This window comes from Cryptotermes secundus, unplaced genomic scaffold (genome assembly GCF_002891405.2).
Source record: "Cryptotermes secundus unplaced genomic scaffold, Csec_1.0 scaffold117, whole genome shotgun sequence".
Lineage (NCBI taxonomy): Eukaryota > Metazoa > Arthropoda > Insecta > Blattodea > Kalotermitidae > Cryptotermes > Cryptotermes secundus.
In genome coordinates this window covers 2,067,465-2,082,551 of record NW_019737981.1, presented here as the reverse complement: position 1 = coordinate 2,082,551, position 15,087 = coordinate 2,067,465, and the positions used below count along the sequence as shown (strand labels likewise).

Sequence of the window (15,087 nt, the reverse complement as noted above, 5' to 3'; positions counted from 1 at the left end):
GCCTGGTCGCCTGGTCTTGCTTATATCCTCTGCTATCTGGATTGATATTGTGCTATGATTCGACTGCCCAACATCCGCCGGTAATGTTATCAGCTGTTAATCTTTATACGGTGGTCTTCATTTCCGTCCCCAGTAACCGTGGTGTGCCGACACAGTGGCCGAGCGGTCTAAGCATGAACTGTCTTCTCCCGCTCGAACACTGGAGTCGTAGGTTCGAATCCCACTCGAGTCATGGATGTCTGTGTGCGTTTATTCTGTGTTTGTGCTGTCCTGTCTGTAGGTAGCGGCCTTGCAACGAGCTGATCACCCATCTAAGGAGTCCCATCGACTGTGTATAGGATTCACTCATTCATGGAGCTGAGCCCTTCTTGAGAAGCTACCAATTGTGCAGCTACTCAAGAACTTCCCAGCATTTTATGGAACCCGAAGGTTCATTACCGTGCTGACAAGGGACCTCCACCGGTACCTATCCTGAGCCAGATCAATCCAATCTATACCCTCCAATCCTATATCTCTGATGTTCATTTTAATATTGTCCACCCACCTACGCCTTGGTCTTCCTAGTGGTCTCCTTCCTTCCGGCTCTTCAACTAATATCCTATATGCATTTCTCCTCTCCGCAATTCGTGCTGTGTATAGGATTAAGAAACTGGAAAGCAGCCGAGCTCCAACAGAAGGCTCTAGAGTCTAGATCCATGGATAGATGGATAGTAACCGTGGTGTTCTTGTGAACGTCTGACTCCTTGCATGTCTTTAGTTAAGGAACATAACCCACTCAGCAAGTAAGAACGTGGGGTAACTCTTCGACAAGCTCCCAGTTCGATTTACGGTCGGCGCACCGACTATTCTTACTGAGATTCTTTGTAGTTTCGTAGTTTTTCTCAGTCCCTCCATGAAAATTACGAAATAATAAGTCTAATTTGGCCATAACCCCCACCTTCCACAGTCTTATAATTAATTATCCACGAGCCATCCTACGCGTACGATTCGATGCAGTGTAGTTACGCTGAGGTGGCGACAGCGTCCATCAGTAAGTCCTAAACAGAAGTTGCAACCGCGGCTCCTGGGAATAGCAAATAGTAACTATCTACATTTGGAGAAAACTGAGAAAATATGGCAAAGTTCAAATAATTTTGGAAAGGTATGAATGTATATCTCACTTTAGAGAAGTTTAAATTCCTAGAATTCTTTGTATCGTTCTGTTCAGAACCTTACATCGTCCGTTTCCTGTTCAAAAACTTGAGAATAAATATGCACAAAGCCATTCAGCTGCTATCTTCTCTGGGCTCGAAGGCCGGTCTCTAGTAATAAATAGTTTACATATTCTGAAGGTACTCAGCAGAACATCGGGACCTGGAACGCAACACGTAACACGAAGGAGAAAAGTATATACACGTAATGAGAACCTACATAATTTGAAGATTCAGCTATTTACCAAATGTTTTTAATGTGACGAAATAAATGACGATGAAAGGGGTTGAACATATGGGGTGCGTGAGGAGGGGAGAGGGAGAAGTACATGGAGAAAGTCAGTGAACCTGACAGGAAGAGTCCACTTGAGAGGACTACGGTTAGGGAAAAGGTACATTTAAAACTGATATTAAAGAGATGTAATTTGGGAATGCGAACCGGATTCGAGTCGCTCGTTACGGGGTCCAATGGTGATAATGACCCTACGGATTTTATAGAAGGTGGGGAATTTCTTGGCTACTTGAGCAGCTAGTATCTTCTCAAGACGCCAAGCCAAAGCGGGAACAGTGAGAAAAGTATTAATATTTCAAACGAACTGCTTAGCCCCTAACGGAAACAGGAAACTTTCGTTCTTATGAAGTAGTATTCCTTTCTAGCTGTGCTAATAGGTTATCGTGTATAACGCTGAATATAATTTAAGGACTGGTTACGATTCACGATTCAGCGGTTGAGAAAGAATGTATAAATATTTTCAAGGCTTTGTTTTGATAATAGGCTAGCTATCTCGGTTCCGCCTAGTTTTTGCAAACTTAAATGTCATGTCTAGTAATATATGCGGTTAAATCGCAAAATTTAAAAGTAATCAACACTAGAAGACAAGTGTGTGGACAAGGAATCTAGCCCTAAGAGACCATTTTCTGCAAGAAGCCGAGGATTAGTGACATGAGTTAGAAAAATACCATTTATCGTCTTAAGTTGCCCTTTTTTATGTTGTTCTGTACAAGTAGTTTCATTTACCGGTGATGTCAGAAACTCAGCCTGTATGGCGTCCGGTGATTGGATGATAATAAATAATGAACTGGGTAGGATGTGGAAGGCGACGGTCGTGACCTAATTTAAGGTGATATCTCGGTATTTGCCTGAAGGGTCTGAGATGAAACAGAGAGGAACATCCGTCAGGTAGTCGATGACCGGCCGAGATTCGAACAGAACACCTCTGTAATAGAAATCAAAAGCGATACTGCTTGAACCAACTTACCCGTTCCATGCTTATCAGATCTCAAGCTGGCACCAATCTCATAGTTCGTATGCATTCAACCAGGAATTGCATTCTGCAGGCGCACATTGCGAATATCGGCCAAGTTACCCGGTACCCTCACTGATACCTCGTGATTTTCTTCAGTCTTCTTACTGATGTCTAATAATAGGCAAAGCTGCGTCCATGTAAACCCTTGCCTGAGCTCTAATAGTGTACGTCTCCCAGCGACATTCAGTTGCTAATTTTTCAGTCAAAAAAATGTATTTTTTTTTTTGCTTTGCATATTAAAACTCTTTGTCTTTATTTAATGCAGTATTTAGGGGTGATGATACTCAGATCTTTTAGTCAGATTCTTCACAATCCGGAATTAAAATTCTTTAACAACAAGATGAGAATGTTTCAGAACTTCAGGCTTTGAATTTGAATTACGTGTTATATCTGTCTTGATGAATGTCACTGCCATAAACATTCAAAATCTTCTGTGTAATCCTGGATTACTTTAACGGTCTGATTTTAACTCTAGACGGGCACAGTTATGTATTAGAGCATATGGTATGTATTCCATAGACTATTACTTCATTAATTTGGCTACTCAGTAATCAGCAACTCAGTTACTAACTTCATTGAAGTGAATTCCACTGACTAAGGATATCGTCAAAATGTAGGCTTTTCTGAACACACAAACGTACATTAGGTTCTCATAAAAGGCGGAAATTCAGCTATCAGCTGTTCAAGAAATGTCCTGCACCGTGGATGTATTTGTTTCCAACACGATTTGTTAGTAAATTGCTTAGTTAATTGCCTTATTAATATTCAGTTGCTGGCTTCCCACCGCGGCGGCCTGGGTTCGATCCTGGGTCTGGTCAAGTGGGATTTGTGGTGGACAAAGTGGTGCTGGGCCAGGTTTTCTCTGAGTACTTCGGTTTCCCCTGCCAATCTTCATTTCACCAATTGCTCCACAATCACCCTCACCTATCATCTGGGGCTGGAACAATAGGCCAGAAGTTGCCGCAGTACAAGGGACTTAGCCCCACCCCACTATCATTAAAAAATATTCAGTTACTCATTAACTAGCCAGTAAGATAGTTTACTCCTTTGTTACATATTTAGTTCGCTTTTCAATTAGTTGGCTTGGTATGTAAATAATCAGTTCTCTAGTTAGAATTTTTCAGTAAACAAGGGTGTGCTCCGGAACAGTTCTCTCTTGTTCGGTTTTACCTCGGAAGTGGCTCGTAGCGTGGTGCTTAACCGAGTGTCGTGTATCGGCAAATTCACCGACAGTGGAAGGGGAACACTGAAACAATCTCATGAAAACTTCGGTACCTTGAAGAAGGACGAAAATAAGTAAATGCCTTTCGTCTTCCTTGTTCGTTTTGCGGTCATTGCCTAGCAACCTGTGTATATGCCACAATACTTACAGAGTTTTTATAAAGTACAGAGCACTGAAGTAAGTTTTTTTAAATTAACACACTCAGCGGAGCAGGATTTTTTTAAAAACTTAGATTTGCTCCTCTGGTGAGGAAATTTTCTGCTTTTGTTGATCTCTATCCTTCATCAGTTAAACTGACTGTAGTTGACATCCGGTTGCCTGTGGTCCTGTTTAATATTTTCTTCCTATTTACGCCTTGGTCTCCCAGTTTCTGTCTTCTAAACACTAACAGCGGAAATTAATAGGGACTTCCTAATGATACGAAGTGGGAATTTATATTGTGACGTCAGTGACAGGTGAGTCAGAGATTTCTTTAAATGATAATTTCCCTGTACCGGGACTGACGAATATTTTCGTTAGCTGGTGCCAGATTAATATCGAAATTTCCTGGCCAGCTATCCAGCTATCCCCAATATCCCCAGTGCTTCAGTGCCGCCTGCTGATCTTAGGCCTAATGAGATATCTGTACATATTTTAGACAGATATTTAATTCTTAGCTGGTCTCTGTTGTAGAGAGAGACACACACTGCACCCATTGCACTTCTGAGACGGATTCTTGCAATTTACCGTATGTGTTTACAGCTCTCAATAATACACAACACTTGTTTTTCTTCTGGACAAACACACTTCTTAGTATTTTTAAGTATATAACAAGTACGTAATAGAAATAATGTCTCTTACTAAAATAATTATGGCTCGGTGAGGTAATGGATTATCAAGGGGCTCCAGATGTTAATATGCACAAACCCTATAATAGGTTGCCTAAAACGATGCTAAACTTCGCACCGGTGCAGTGATTTCCAATCTATGGCCTATAGACTGTAGTTCTACGGCGGAATAAGAAGCTTGTCATGTGCTCATGATGCAAAAATAAATTAGGCCAATTTTCGGTGTCGAAAACAAATTTACTAGTTAGCATGCAGATTTATTCAAAACTTCGCACTTATTGAGACTGCGCACTGTTCTGGGCGTTCCGACCCTCGCCGTGGAAGCTCCGACCTGAAACAGAAGGTCAGTTTCTGATTATGAAAACATAAAGAGGAAGATTTAAGCTGCGAGGACATAAAGAAAAAATATTGCCATAAAACCTGAGAATACAAAGCTGCTTATTAATGAATTGTGACAGTGTAAGGAGATAAAGTAATGATGAAGTGTGAGAAAATGAAGAAACAGAAAATCCATGAACTGTGAGAAAGTACTGAGACTCACATTGGCTCCGTCCCTGTATCGCTTGCTGCACCAGGTATGGTGGCTGCGGCCTGGAGGAGTGCTCAGTCAACCACTGACAGTAAGATCTTGTGGACCTGGAGATTCATGAACCCATTAATACATGAAAAAATGCACTCTAAAATAAGAAGTGGACTGAGAAGGATATGAAGAAAAATTCTAACCGGAAGTTCAAGAACAAAACAGTGTCGCAAAATTAGAAAAGAAAAGAAAAGAAAAGAGGAATAGGCATAAACTGTCATTGTGTCTATTTTACTTCACATTGCCAAACAAGAGGTAAATAGAGAATAAACAATATTTTCTATATGTTATAGTCCGAAACTATGTAAAATATCTGAGGATATTTTACCTTCCGGCGACCGTCCGGCTTGTAGCATCGTGCGATCTCGTGAAATACCTGAGCTTTGCGATGCCTTCCCACACCACTTGCATTGACTCTAGACCTTCGGGAATATTCGGGCAGTCGAGCCAGCGCTTCTGCGTCTGGTTTCTAGGTGGCTTGTAGCGGAGCGGCGAGTGGGTGGACAGAGCAGTGCCGAAACCTACAAGGCGCGCAGGCTTCCTCTCAGCATTTACATCTCTCAAGATCTCACGTCGCAGGGCGGCACTCACCGATCTCTGCACACAAAAGGCTGAACGGTAAGAATTAGGCTTCCGTCATGGACGGGAGTACTGTCTGAAACACAGTCTCCTACCCAATGTATATCAAGAATTTCATTCCCAGCGGGTCAAAGAAGCCGAAGCCTGAAAATAATCGCTCATAGCTATCCACAGAGGAGGGCTATAATGCGTGGAACTTTATATCCACGCCCCTTCTAAGCCTTCTTGTCGTGGTAGTACTTATACACATGGACGAATTTACTTTCTGCATACACATACACCATGACACAGGAAATGCGTGCCAGAGCTTCTAGACAATTGTTCATTAGCGTCATGATCATAATTGTCGTCATGAAACTTGCATTGTTATTTCGTTAAACCCTGTTCCTGTGAATCCCAAGATGATCATGATCTTTCCATCGTTGTGTTCGTCCTCCCAAGTCTGGTCGCCCCTTAGTTGATAACGGAAGGCCACGTGTGGACGGCGGTGTCTTTCCATTCTCTTGAAAGGATTTTTCCTGTTTTTAAAGGACCGTAATTTAGAATATATACACATACATAAATTCATACCATTGTGCATACATCATACGTTCAGGCATGCATGCATACATTCATACACACAGAACAAACCGCCTACCGGAACCGATATCTCAGTAAGGAGCAAAGTGGGCTTAGGCGTACAACTTACTGCATGCTCAGAGAGTAAAGGAGAGGAAGACAGCGTCCTCAGACGTCTCAATTCCGACAGTAAATTGACAGTAGAAGTCCCAAAATAGCAGCAGTGTAAAATAAGAACGATGAAGTGAGGTGGAGAAGGAACCAATAAGGTGTGATCCGAACAGCCTGGCTTGGTAATTATACTCACCTTCGGCAGGTTGCGTGCTTGGGCGGCACTCTCAGTTACCGCAGGTAGTTCCTTAACTCTCACACAGATAGCTCTGGCTGCTGGAGTGTTGAAGCCGATCTCGAACAGTTGTTGCACTGTGTCCTCTGTCATCTGTGATTTTTCCATCCCGCCAAGATTCTCAATCCACTGACAAAAGTCTTTTACGATCTGCAGCACGAAAATTTACTCGTTTTATTTGCCATTTCTTCCGAGTATAATTTGTGATTCTGCATTTTCCATCGCCTAATGTGTAAAATTAGCGCTGTCATACAGAAGAATCTGCAAAATAATTAATTTTCTTCCCGTAATCAAACACCGTTGCTACGTTCGAGTGTTAGGAGTATAATTTGGAATCCGGCGATATAGATGGCACAGTTTTCCGGGCTTTCCTTCCTACAAGGAACAACAACAGCTATCCGTTATAATTATTAGTTACCGAGATACCGAGAGTGGGACACATATGGACTGTGAATTATAAACAGTTCTTTGCAACTAATATCTTCATAATGTGAGAAATATTTAAAAGTTTGTCATGTTACGTTTTTGAGCACCCTCTTTATTAGTGTAAGAAAATCAATTATTTTTACAAAAACGTTTCTTGCATTTGCAATTTCTTTCCTGCGATGAACCAGCTGGGAGAAACAAGTAATCTGTAATATTTTTGTACATTACTATCACTAGTTTTCGAAATAGAAAGTATCAGTAATTTTCCTGGGGCTCTCTTCCAAAGAGAACCATTATATGCATTTAACTTTTTTTCTACTACACACTGTTTGGAAGAAACAGGCCAATGTAGACGGATGTCTGGCTATTATATTGTATATGAACAATATTTTACCCTCTATGACGTTACTGGTGTTCAATAATTCTCACCTTTTGTAATACTAGAATTATCTTCACGAGTAGCTTGAAAGGGAATTTCCAGAACCGTTCATGTTAGAGGTCTCACACATGGCCCTACAATTAAAGTACTAAAATCTGTTTGTTTACATTTCAATCTGCATTTGAGTCGGCAGCAACCACTGAATTTGGTATGCGCGTGTGGTAAGCTGCTTGTCGTTCAATTCTGAATTTACATATGTAAAAAGATAAAGTTGTCCCTGTGCTTAACTAACTACGCATTACGCCATGAAGGTGTATGAGGGTTGGATGTGTAGAGCCACGTGTTCTTGACCTCGGCACTAGCTGGAGCTGAGTGGTCAATTTCACGCTCCGGCCGCTTTACCCCCGGGGAAAGAGCCCTTAGTAGTCATTGGATAGGAGGCTGGGTGGACCCCAGAGCCGGTCTGGACGATGTGGAGGAGAGAAAATTCTTAACCATACCGGGACTCGAACTCCAACCTCTTGGTCGTCCAGCCCATAGCCAGTCGATATACCGACTACGCTATCTCGGCTCCTGAATTTAGATATGTAAAGCTACTATTGAATAAGAAGATTGAAAATGTGCAGTCCGTGCTGATGTGTACACAATTTCCACAAGCGTCCTTTGCGCCTTGCCATTCTGAATTCGCATTCAACGGTATATGCGTTCTTAAGGCTCTGAATCTCATTGCTGCAGCTACTTTGAGTTCCCTCTTTGTAATGGTTCCTAATTTGTTTTGGTTAATGTGCTTCCTATGCGTCCATTGTTACTGCTCATAATCACATTTCGGTAGTTGCGCCACTATTGCTCCCACTTTGAAAATTAGTGCGCTAGCTACGTTGCTATTACCGATTGTAATAAATTAAAAATTACGATTTCCAAATGGACTGTTTGCCATAAGGCTCGTATAAACGTCCATCCAGCGGTTCTCGACTTGATATATGAGGTGTTGATGGACAGACAGACAGACAGACAAATCTACATTCAGATACGGTGCGAGGGCAGGATGTCATATGGGCCAAGGGCGGCTCTGAGCCCAAAAGGCGACTGTCCTGTTCATTTTTCTTCGGAATGGGAATGTTAATCACGAATTCGGGAGAAGCTTTTCCTTGCATAAAAGTAAGGTAAAGTTTTCCGTGTGATTAATTAATTAAGCACCACCAAGACGTATGGAGGAGTGGAGGTATAGCCCGACTATTCTTGGCCTCGGCACTAGGTGGAAGTCAGCTTCACGCCACGGTCCCTTTACTCCCTGGGAAAGAGCCCCCGATACTTGTTGGGTAGGAGGATAGATGGGCCCCAAAGCCTTTCTGGGCGCTATGGAGAAAAGAAAACACCCTTAACCCTACCGGGAATTCAACCTCGTCCGTGTAGCCTGTAGTCCGTCGCTATACCGACTGAGATATAAATCCAATCGTCATTAAAGAGCGTAGAGTTTGGTTATGGCAGGATGCTGTATATCAGGGTTGTCCAGCTCGCTGCATGCGGACGATGTGCACCTTAAGAGAGTACTCTCCCTTCTCTATGAGTTCGTCATATTGCCCTAAATCCAACACCAGCTGCTACTGCAACACTGCTCATTGGCGCTGTCCGGCTGATTTTCAGTTTCAGTTAGCCAAGAATGAGAGCAGATTGAGAGATTTACTGGTAAGAACGAGTAGTAAAAGTGAACATTATGCGATATATGTGTTTATGGAATGAGATGTACAAATTAGAACAAGGAAGAAAGCGCCCCTCTGCAGCGACGTTATAGATGCGAATCTTAGCAATTACTCACGGCGCTAGTGACTGCTTTCGCTTTGTCGTTTAGGGTTTTCTTCGGGTCGACAAGAAGCGAAGCAGCAGCGGAAATGTACATTCCAGATGGCACCACAAATTCGTCTTTAGGTCGCCAGGTGGCAGCAAGGTGCTCAGGTTTTTTCAGGAACTTCAGATACGGATTTCCTTGTACGGTTTCAGACTCGATGTCCCTGAAAACAGTGTCTGAATAAGTGGACAAAACGTATACTATATGATGCGGGTTAGACCTTGGGGCTCATATGGATTCAGCAGTAACGAAAAGAATAAGCTATGCCCTTGTTATCGAACCCGTAACCAATCATTTTACCATAGCTTGCTTAATCACAATCGGACAGCTAGTTTGAGCACCCGTCAAACCACGACCGTTCTCTTCGGAGAGTCTGTATACTTACCCGCTTGCCGAGCAGTTCACCCATACATCTGAAGACAGGATGCTGGCATCCTGCAGCTCCTCTGGAGAAGGCAGGTGGTTTCCTGTTATTAACTCCTCGATCATTGGTTCTTGGCTGCACAGCAGGGAGTCTATTTTTAGGATGTGGGCGACGTCGTGCAAGTCGAGGGAAAGCGATCAGCGCACCGCGGAACTGCGGCCCTCCGAGGACTGTAAAAGAGAAGCAATAAATATTGTACAAAGACTGAAGCGGACTAAGCGTCCACATGTTTGCCAAAACAGCATTTGTGGGGATGTGGGGTCATTTGAAATTCCTCATTGGCCTTTCTCTATGTTTATTGCAAGTATAGATATGTTGTTCACGGAACTAATTAACGTTATATTTATTACACTGAGTACAGTCACAAATTCTCATTGAAATCAACAGCCATAGTAAAAAATGGTGGGTCTACTTGTTCTTGTATTCCGTTATGTAGCCTTGCAGGCAGTAGGATTGTCATATTTAAACATGAGTCAGAAGATGCTGGAATAAGTTCTGTGTTTTCTGTCATATTTCAATTTTGTGCACGGTTAGCTGTATCTGTGGAATTTTCCGAAGTTTGATTTGAACTTCAAGTAAAGCAAGGACTAATAGGCAACATGGATACACATTAAATTAGCAGCTTATGCTGTATGCCCTTAATTACGTATTGAATCGAAAACCGTTTGAGTGCTCTTGTAGTTCAAATACATTGACTGGTGACCGTAATGAGTCCCTGTTTATTTTTTCAGTGGCCTATGTGCACTTCATGCCGGTCACGGTAGCCGAGCGGTCTAAGGCATGCACTGTCTTCACTCGCTCGGAAGCCGGGATCGTGGGTTCGAATCCCACTCAGGGCATGGATGTTTGTGTGCGTTTTTCTGTGTTTGTCTACAGGTAGAGGCCTTGCGACGAGCTGATCACTCGCCCAAGGAGTCTTACCGCATGTGTAAGATCTAGTAAACCGAAGTGAAACGGAGAGTTTCATGGAGGTAGGCCTGGGCCCAAATTGGGGCTGTAGCGCCACAGAGAGAGAGAGAGAGATGTGCACTTCATATGAAAGAACATATAAAGAGTAAAGATGTTTTGTGTAGTGATTAGGCCTGATACAGGGAAATGAAACATACCAAGGTTTGGCTCTTACGTAATTTAATTGTGACGAGTCAGTTAAACAAGTTATTTGGAGTCGAATATTTCTTAAGACGTAGCCCTGCTGGGGAGAAAGGAATCATCGCCTTTTTGATGGTCATATCACAGCGTTCGCTGGGAGGAACTGAGGATAATCATGTGTAACTTAATTAAGAGGGGGCACGCGGTAGCTTCTACAAGCCGGAAGGTCGCGGGTTCAAGTCCCGATGAGGTCATTGGATTTTTTCAATTGACCCAATCCTTCCATCCGTTCTGTGGCCCTGGGGTCGACTAAGCCTCTGACAGAAATGAGTAGCAGGAATATTCTTGGAATATTCTGTCGTCTGACAGATTACTGATGAATGAATGAATGAATGAATGAAAAGGCGACCGGCGCGTAGGGCTCGCAACATTGCCGTCATCTATGAGCCGATTGTCTAGAAAATGTGGGAACCTCAACATCTCACAACCCTATGGGCCTCCACGACCTGTTACAAGGATACCTTTACTTTACTACTTTTTACTTAAGACAGGATGACACTCAATTCGTGTATTAATATAATCGCTTAGACAGGCGAACTCAAACGGCCTGAAATTTGATGATGATGATGATGATAATGTTGATAGCGTCACTGAGTTGTAATGAGCTACATGTGGGGAGCCTCATAATGAAATCTGTGCAGTGGACGCTGAGATATAATTACCAGCAATTAAGGGACCTAAACGTAAAACTGGCCCTTACTTCCATCCCATGTCAAAGTTAAGAATGCGTGAATGTTTTGCTCTACGCCAGTGGTCCTCAAACTTTGTCAGACCGCGGCCCAGTAAATTCTTTTTTCTATAAGACGAGGGCCCGGTACAACTGATGCCTGGATCCGGTACCGGGCCGCGGCCCGGCGGTTGAGAAACACTGCTTTACGCCCTGTGTGTCCTCACAGTATAATTAACGGCCTGAATCACAGGTAAAATATAGAACTCTGCGCTCTGAGACTATCCTAGAACAACATTTTTATTCCGGTTCCAGTCGATTCTTACCATCAGTTGTTCGTATTCTTTGAAGATTGCTTCTCTCGTCTGCTTTAGATTTCAGTCTTCATGCTCATATTTGGAAGCGTTAATTTTCTCACTTTCCGACAATCCCTGCTTTGCTTGGAGATCCACAGAATTATTGTGTGCCAAAACTAATCCATTGTATATTTTGTTTAATGATGTTTGCAGCGTTGCATAGCAACAGTAATCAATCGATTGTTTAAAATCATAAGCTGCTGCCACCTGTGGAATAGTAACTTTTCCCCATGAGTCGGCAATGTGACATCTCGTTGAATCGAGAATGCACATGCTCCATTTCCCTCATTTATTATCTGGGACTGCTAAAGTGTGCCCTTTACAGCCTAAGAAAGAAGGGACTCAGTCGTTCCCGCCCTAAGTGTAAATAAGGGTCTTCACAACATTAAGATAACTGGTGAATGGGATGGGGAACTATACGAGTAAAACTAATGCTGTAGAGACATTATCATCCAGGGTGAAGGCATCAGCGAAGAGGGTAGATACTGGCCCAGACAAGGTTTCAGTGTTGAAGAGAAGTCTAATAGCTGGATTTGCACTTCCAAAGATGTGAAATCAGCTCTTGGATGTAATTATGCCAAAGACAAACTGGCTTTTCTCCTTGATGGAGACGCTGAGGGCGATCATACGTTCGAACCCTTACCAACGTTCCGTTTTGAGAACCTAGAGCTGTGACAGGCTGCGTTTAGACCCGTGTGCCCCTTTAATGGAAAGCAAACTAAATGGCTTGATGTACAAATTTTTATTTCAGGATTTTGTTACCGCTATTATATCCAACACTGAAAAGGTGTTATTGTGCAAGAGAAACCCTTGCATTCGGAGTACGAGTTGTCATGACTGCAGATAAGCTTGCATATCGTCCTGTTAATCTCAATTATTGTTGTCATATGGTGAAGTGTGTGTTCATGACACCAAGCACAATCAAGAATGACTAGAAACATATACAATTACATTAAAAAAATAGGAATAAATCCTAGGAAAGAAATGTAACGTGTCATAGAAACCCGGGCCCTAATCATCATCATCATCTTGTGTTGATGTCCATGGTACAAGCAGTTTAGAGTCTGGTTGTCTGGAAATGCCAGAGTTTGGGATGACTGCTTGTTACTATACAGGCAGAATTTAAGGTGTTTGTGTATGTAGTATATGTAGACATGTACAAGCCAGAACACCCACTTCTCCTGCATTAAGTTTGGAAGATAATAACACACTAGTAACTGAAATGTTGAAATTTGCAAGAACTGCAACCAGAAGGCTGATTAGTACGTGGAGACCTATAGAATTCCTTGTTCTATCTCGGGATATACATAGAGAGGGGAAATACTTTAAGCCTGGATACTTCCCTAACAACCAGATTTGCAACAAAATTAAGAAGAACAAAGGAAATAAAATGTGAGGTGCAGTCATATGTTTTCAGTGTGAATTATCGTATGACAAGTGATTTTCATATTGGAAGCCCTACGGTGGAAAGACTTTCTTATTCTTAATATTATAGGTTCATTGGCGCAGGTACCTTGTAAATTTAAGTTTTGAAATGTTTCAACATACATATCTATGGATACGCTATCTATAACGCTGGCACCCAAGGTGGGTATTTTCGAATGTAGATGTTGGCATTTTGGTCGCTCCGCTCGAGCTACGTAAGTTTGTCAGGTTGGTCAGTTGGGAGCGTTGGGAGGGGGCAGGGTAGAGTTTTGTTATGTCAAATTGAATTAAGGTTACAGGATTATAATTAATTAGTAATATTCGGTAATATTTACGTACGTTGAGGTAGTGTGATATGTTTGTAATGTAAAAACTTTCTGTGTATGCTGTGATGATTTGCTATAAATTTGTTCAGTAAGCAGGAGACGAGTGTACTTAACATAATATTGTTCATCGTAAATCTTCGTGAATATATAAATTTGAATCATATAGACTCTTATTAGAGGTGCAGCTGCAGTTCTACAGTTGGGTTATGGTTGAACGTGTCTGTGCCTCAGCTCTGAGGTAGTTGTAAACGTAAATGTAAGCCCGTCACTGTGACCGAAAGAAGAAACAAACTCACAGTGTGCTGTGGAATGAAACAGATATGTCATGTGATGACAAAGATATAGATGCTGATTTTATGTGCAAAATAATGATTACTCTTAATATTCGTGTTAGAAATTGAGAATTTGAAGTATGCCATTATGGGATCATATTGGAGAGAGAGGGAAGGACTTCTTAGAAATGTTATGCAGGTTTATATGATTCGTTATTTGTTAGAAGAAAAGATTAATATTATACAGGTACTTATGTAACAGCACTTCACAGTATAGATTAGTTTGTATTTGGCTCATGAAATTTTCCGTTGTAAGAGAGTTTAAAAGTAGATACAAATTTTGTGTTAAACACTTCTGTATTGGTAAGTGCGAGCTTGGTCATGGTGAACTGTAAGTAATGAAGCTTCACTGTTTCAATTACTTTCTTTGCAAATAATTTTGCAATATGAAAGTTTGTGTTCACTCCCATCAATTCTCCATGCCTTGCATAGTCTTTTGAGTGGTTTATAGCCATATTTTATTAATTGTTGAGCAGAATGTTAACACTGTTTTTTAATGATGGAACTGATACATAACTCAAGTTCTGGGGAAGATCAGCATTTTCATTTTATGAGCTGATTGTCCTCGATGTTTGTTATTGAGCTTGTATATTCTTGTTCCATTTTGTTTCCGGTTCTTCTAGAACAAATATTTGGTCCCCGCTAATAATCTAATCTAGATAATTGCATTTTATAAAAGCTGTACTGACATCAGAGTTTGTGAAACAGTGAAAATTACAAATGTGACTATGGATATCATGGTGGTTTGCCTGTAGTAGGTGAAATGTAGAGGACAGAATTATATAATTATTGACAGGGAATTTTGGTTGGACAGGAGTTTGGTAATGGAAAATAAGCATAAGTTCTTCCATGAAATTTTGGATATGTAAGTAGTGCAGTATTGCATGGCTTGCGTTTGTAAGGGAATGGAAATTAATTTCCCATTTTTAAGGAGCTGAAGTTTTTGCTTTTATATATTTTTACAGTGTTCTAATATGGAGATATCTTTGAACAAAATTTACTTAGTGTAAGGGTATTATTAGTACCTTTTCTTTAGGCCAGTATGTATACCAGCAAATACTTGATCTGTATTGACAAGCTTGTCAAAAGTCTCACACATTTACCATTGATCTGTATTTTTCAATCTTGAGGCAAACACTGAACCTGAG

General features: G+C 41.6%; 1 protein-coding gene across 1 annotated transcript; it reads right to left on the bottom strand.

The window, feature by feature from the left end:
* Window positions 1-4,343: 4,343 nt before the first annotated feature.
* LOC111870518 lies at window positions 4,344-11,973 on the bottom strand. Its single transcript, XM_023862872.2, has 7 exons — window positions 11,827-11,973; window positions 9,646-9,854; window positions 9,231-9,423; window positions 6,571-6,759; window positions 5,503-5,723; window positions 5,088-5,182; window positions 4,344-4,877 (listed from the first exon to the last, which is right to left on the bottom strand). Exons 2-7 carry the CDS (start codon window positions 9,747-9,749, stop codon window positions 4,822-4,824), a joined length of 858 nt encoding a protein of 285 aa, XP_023718640.1. The 5' UTR covers window positions 9,750-9,854; window positions 11,827-11,973; the 3' UTR covers window positions 4,344-4,821.
* Window positions 11,974-15,087: the final 3,114 nt, after the last annotated feature.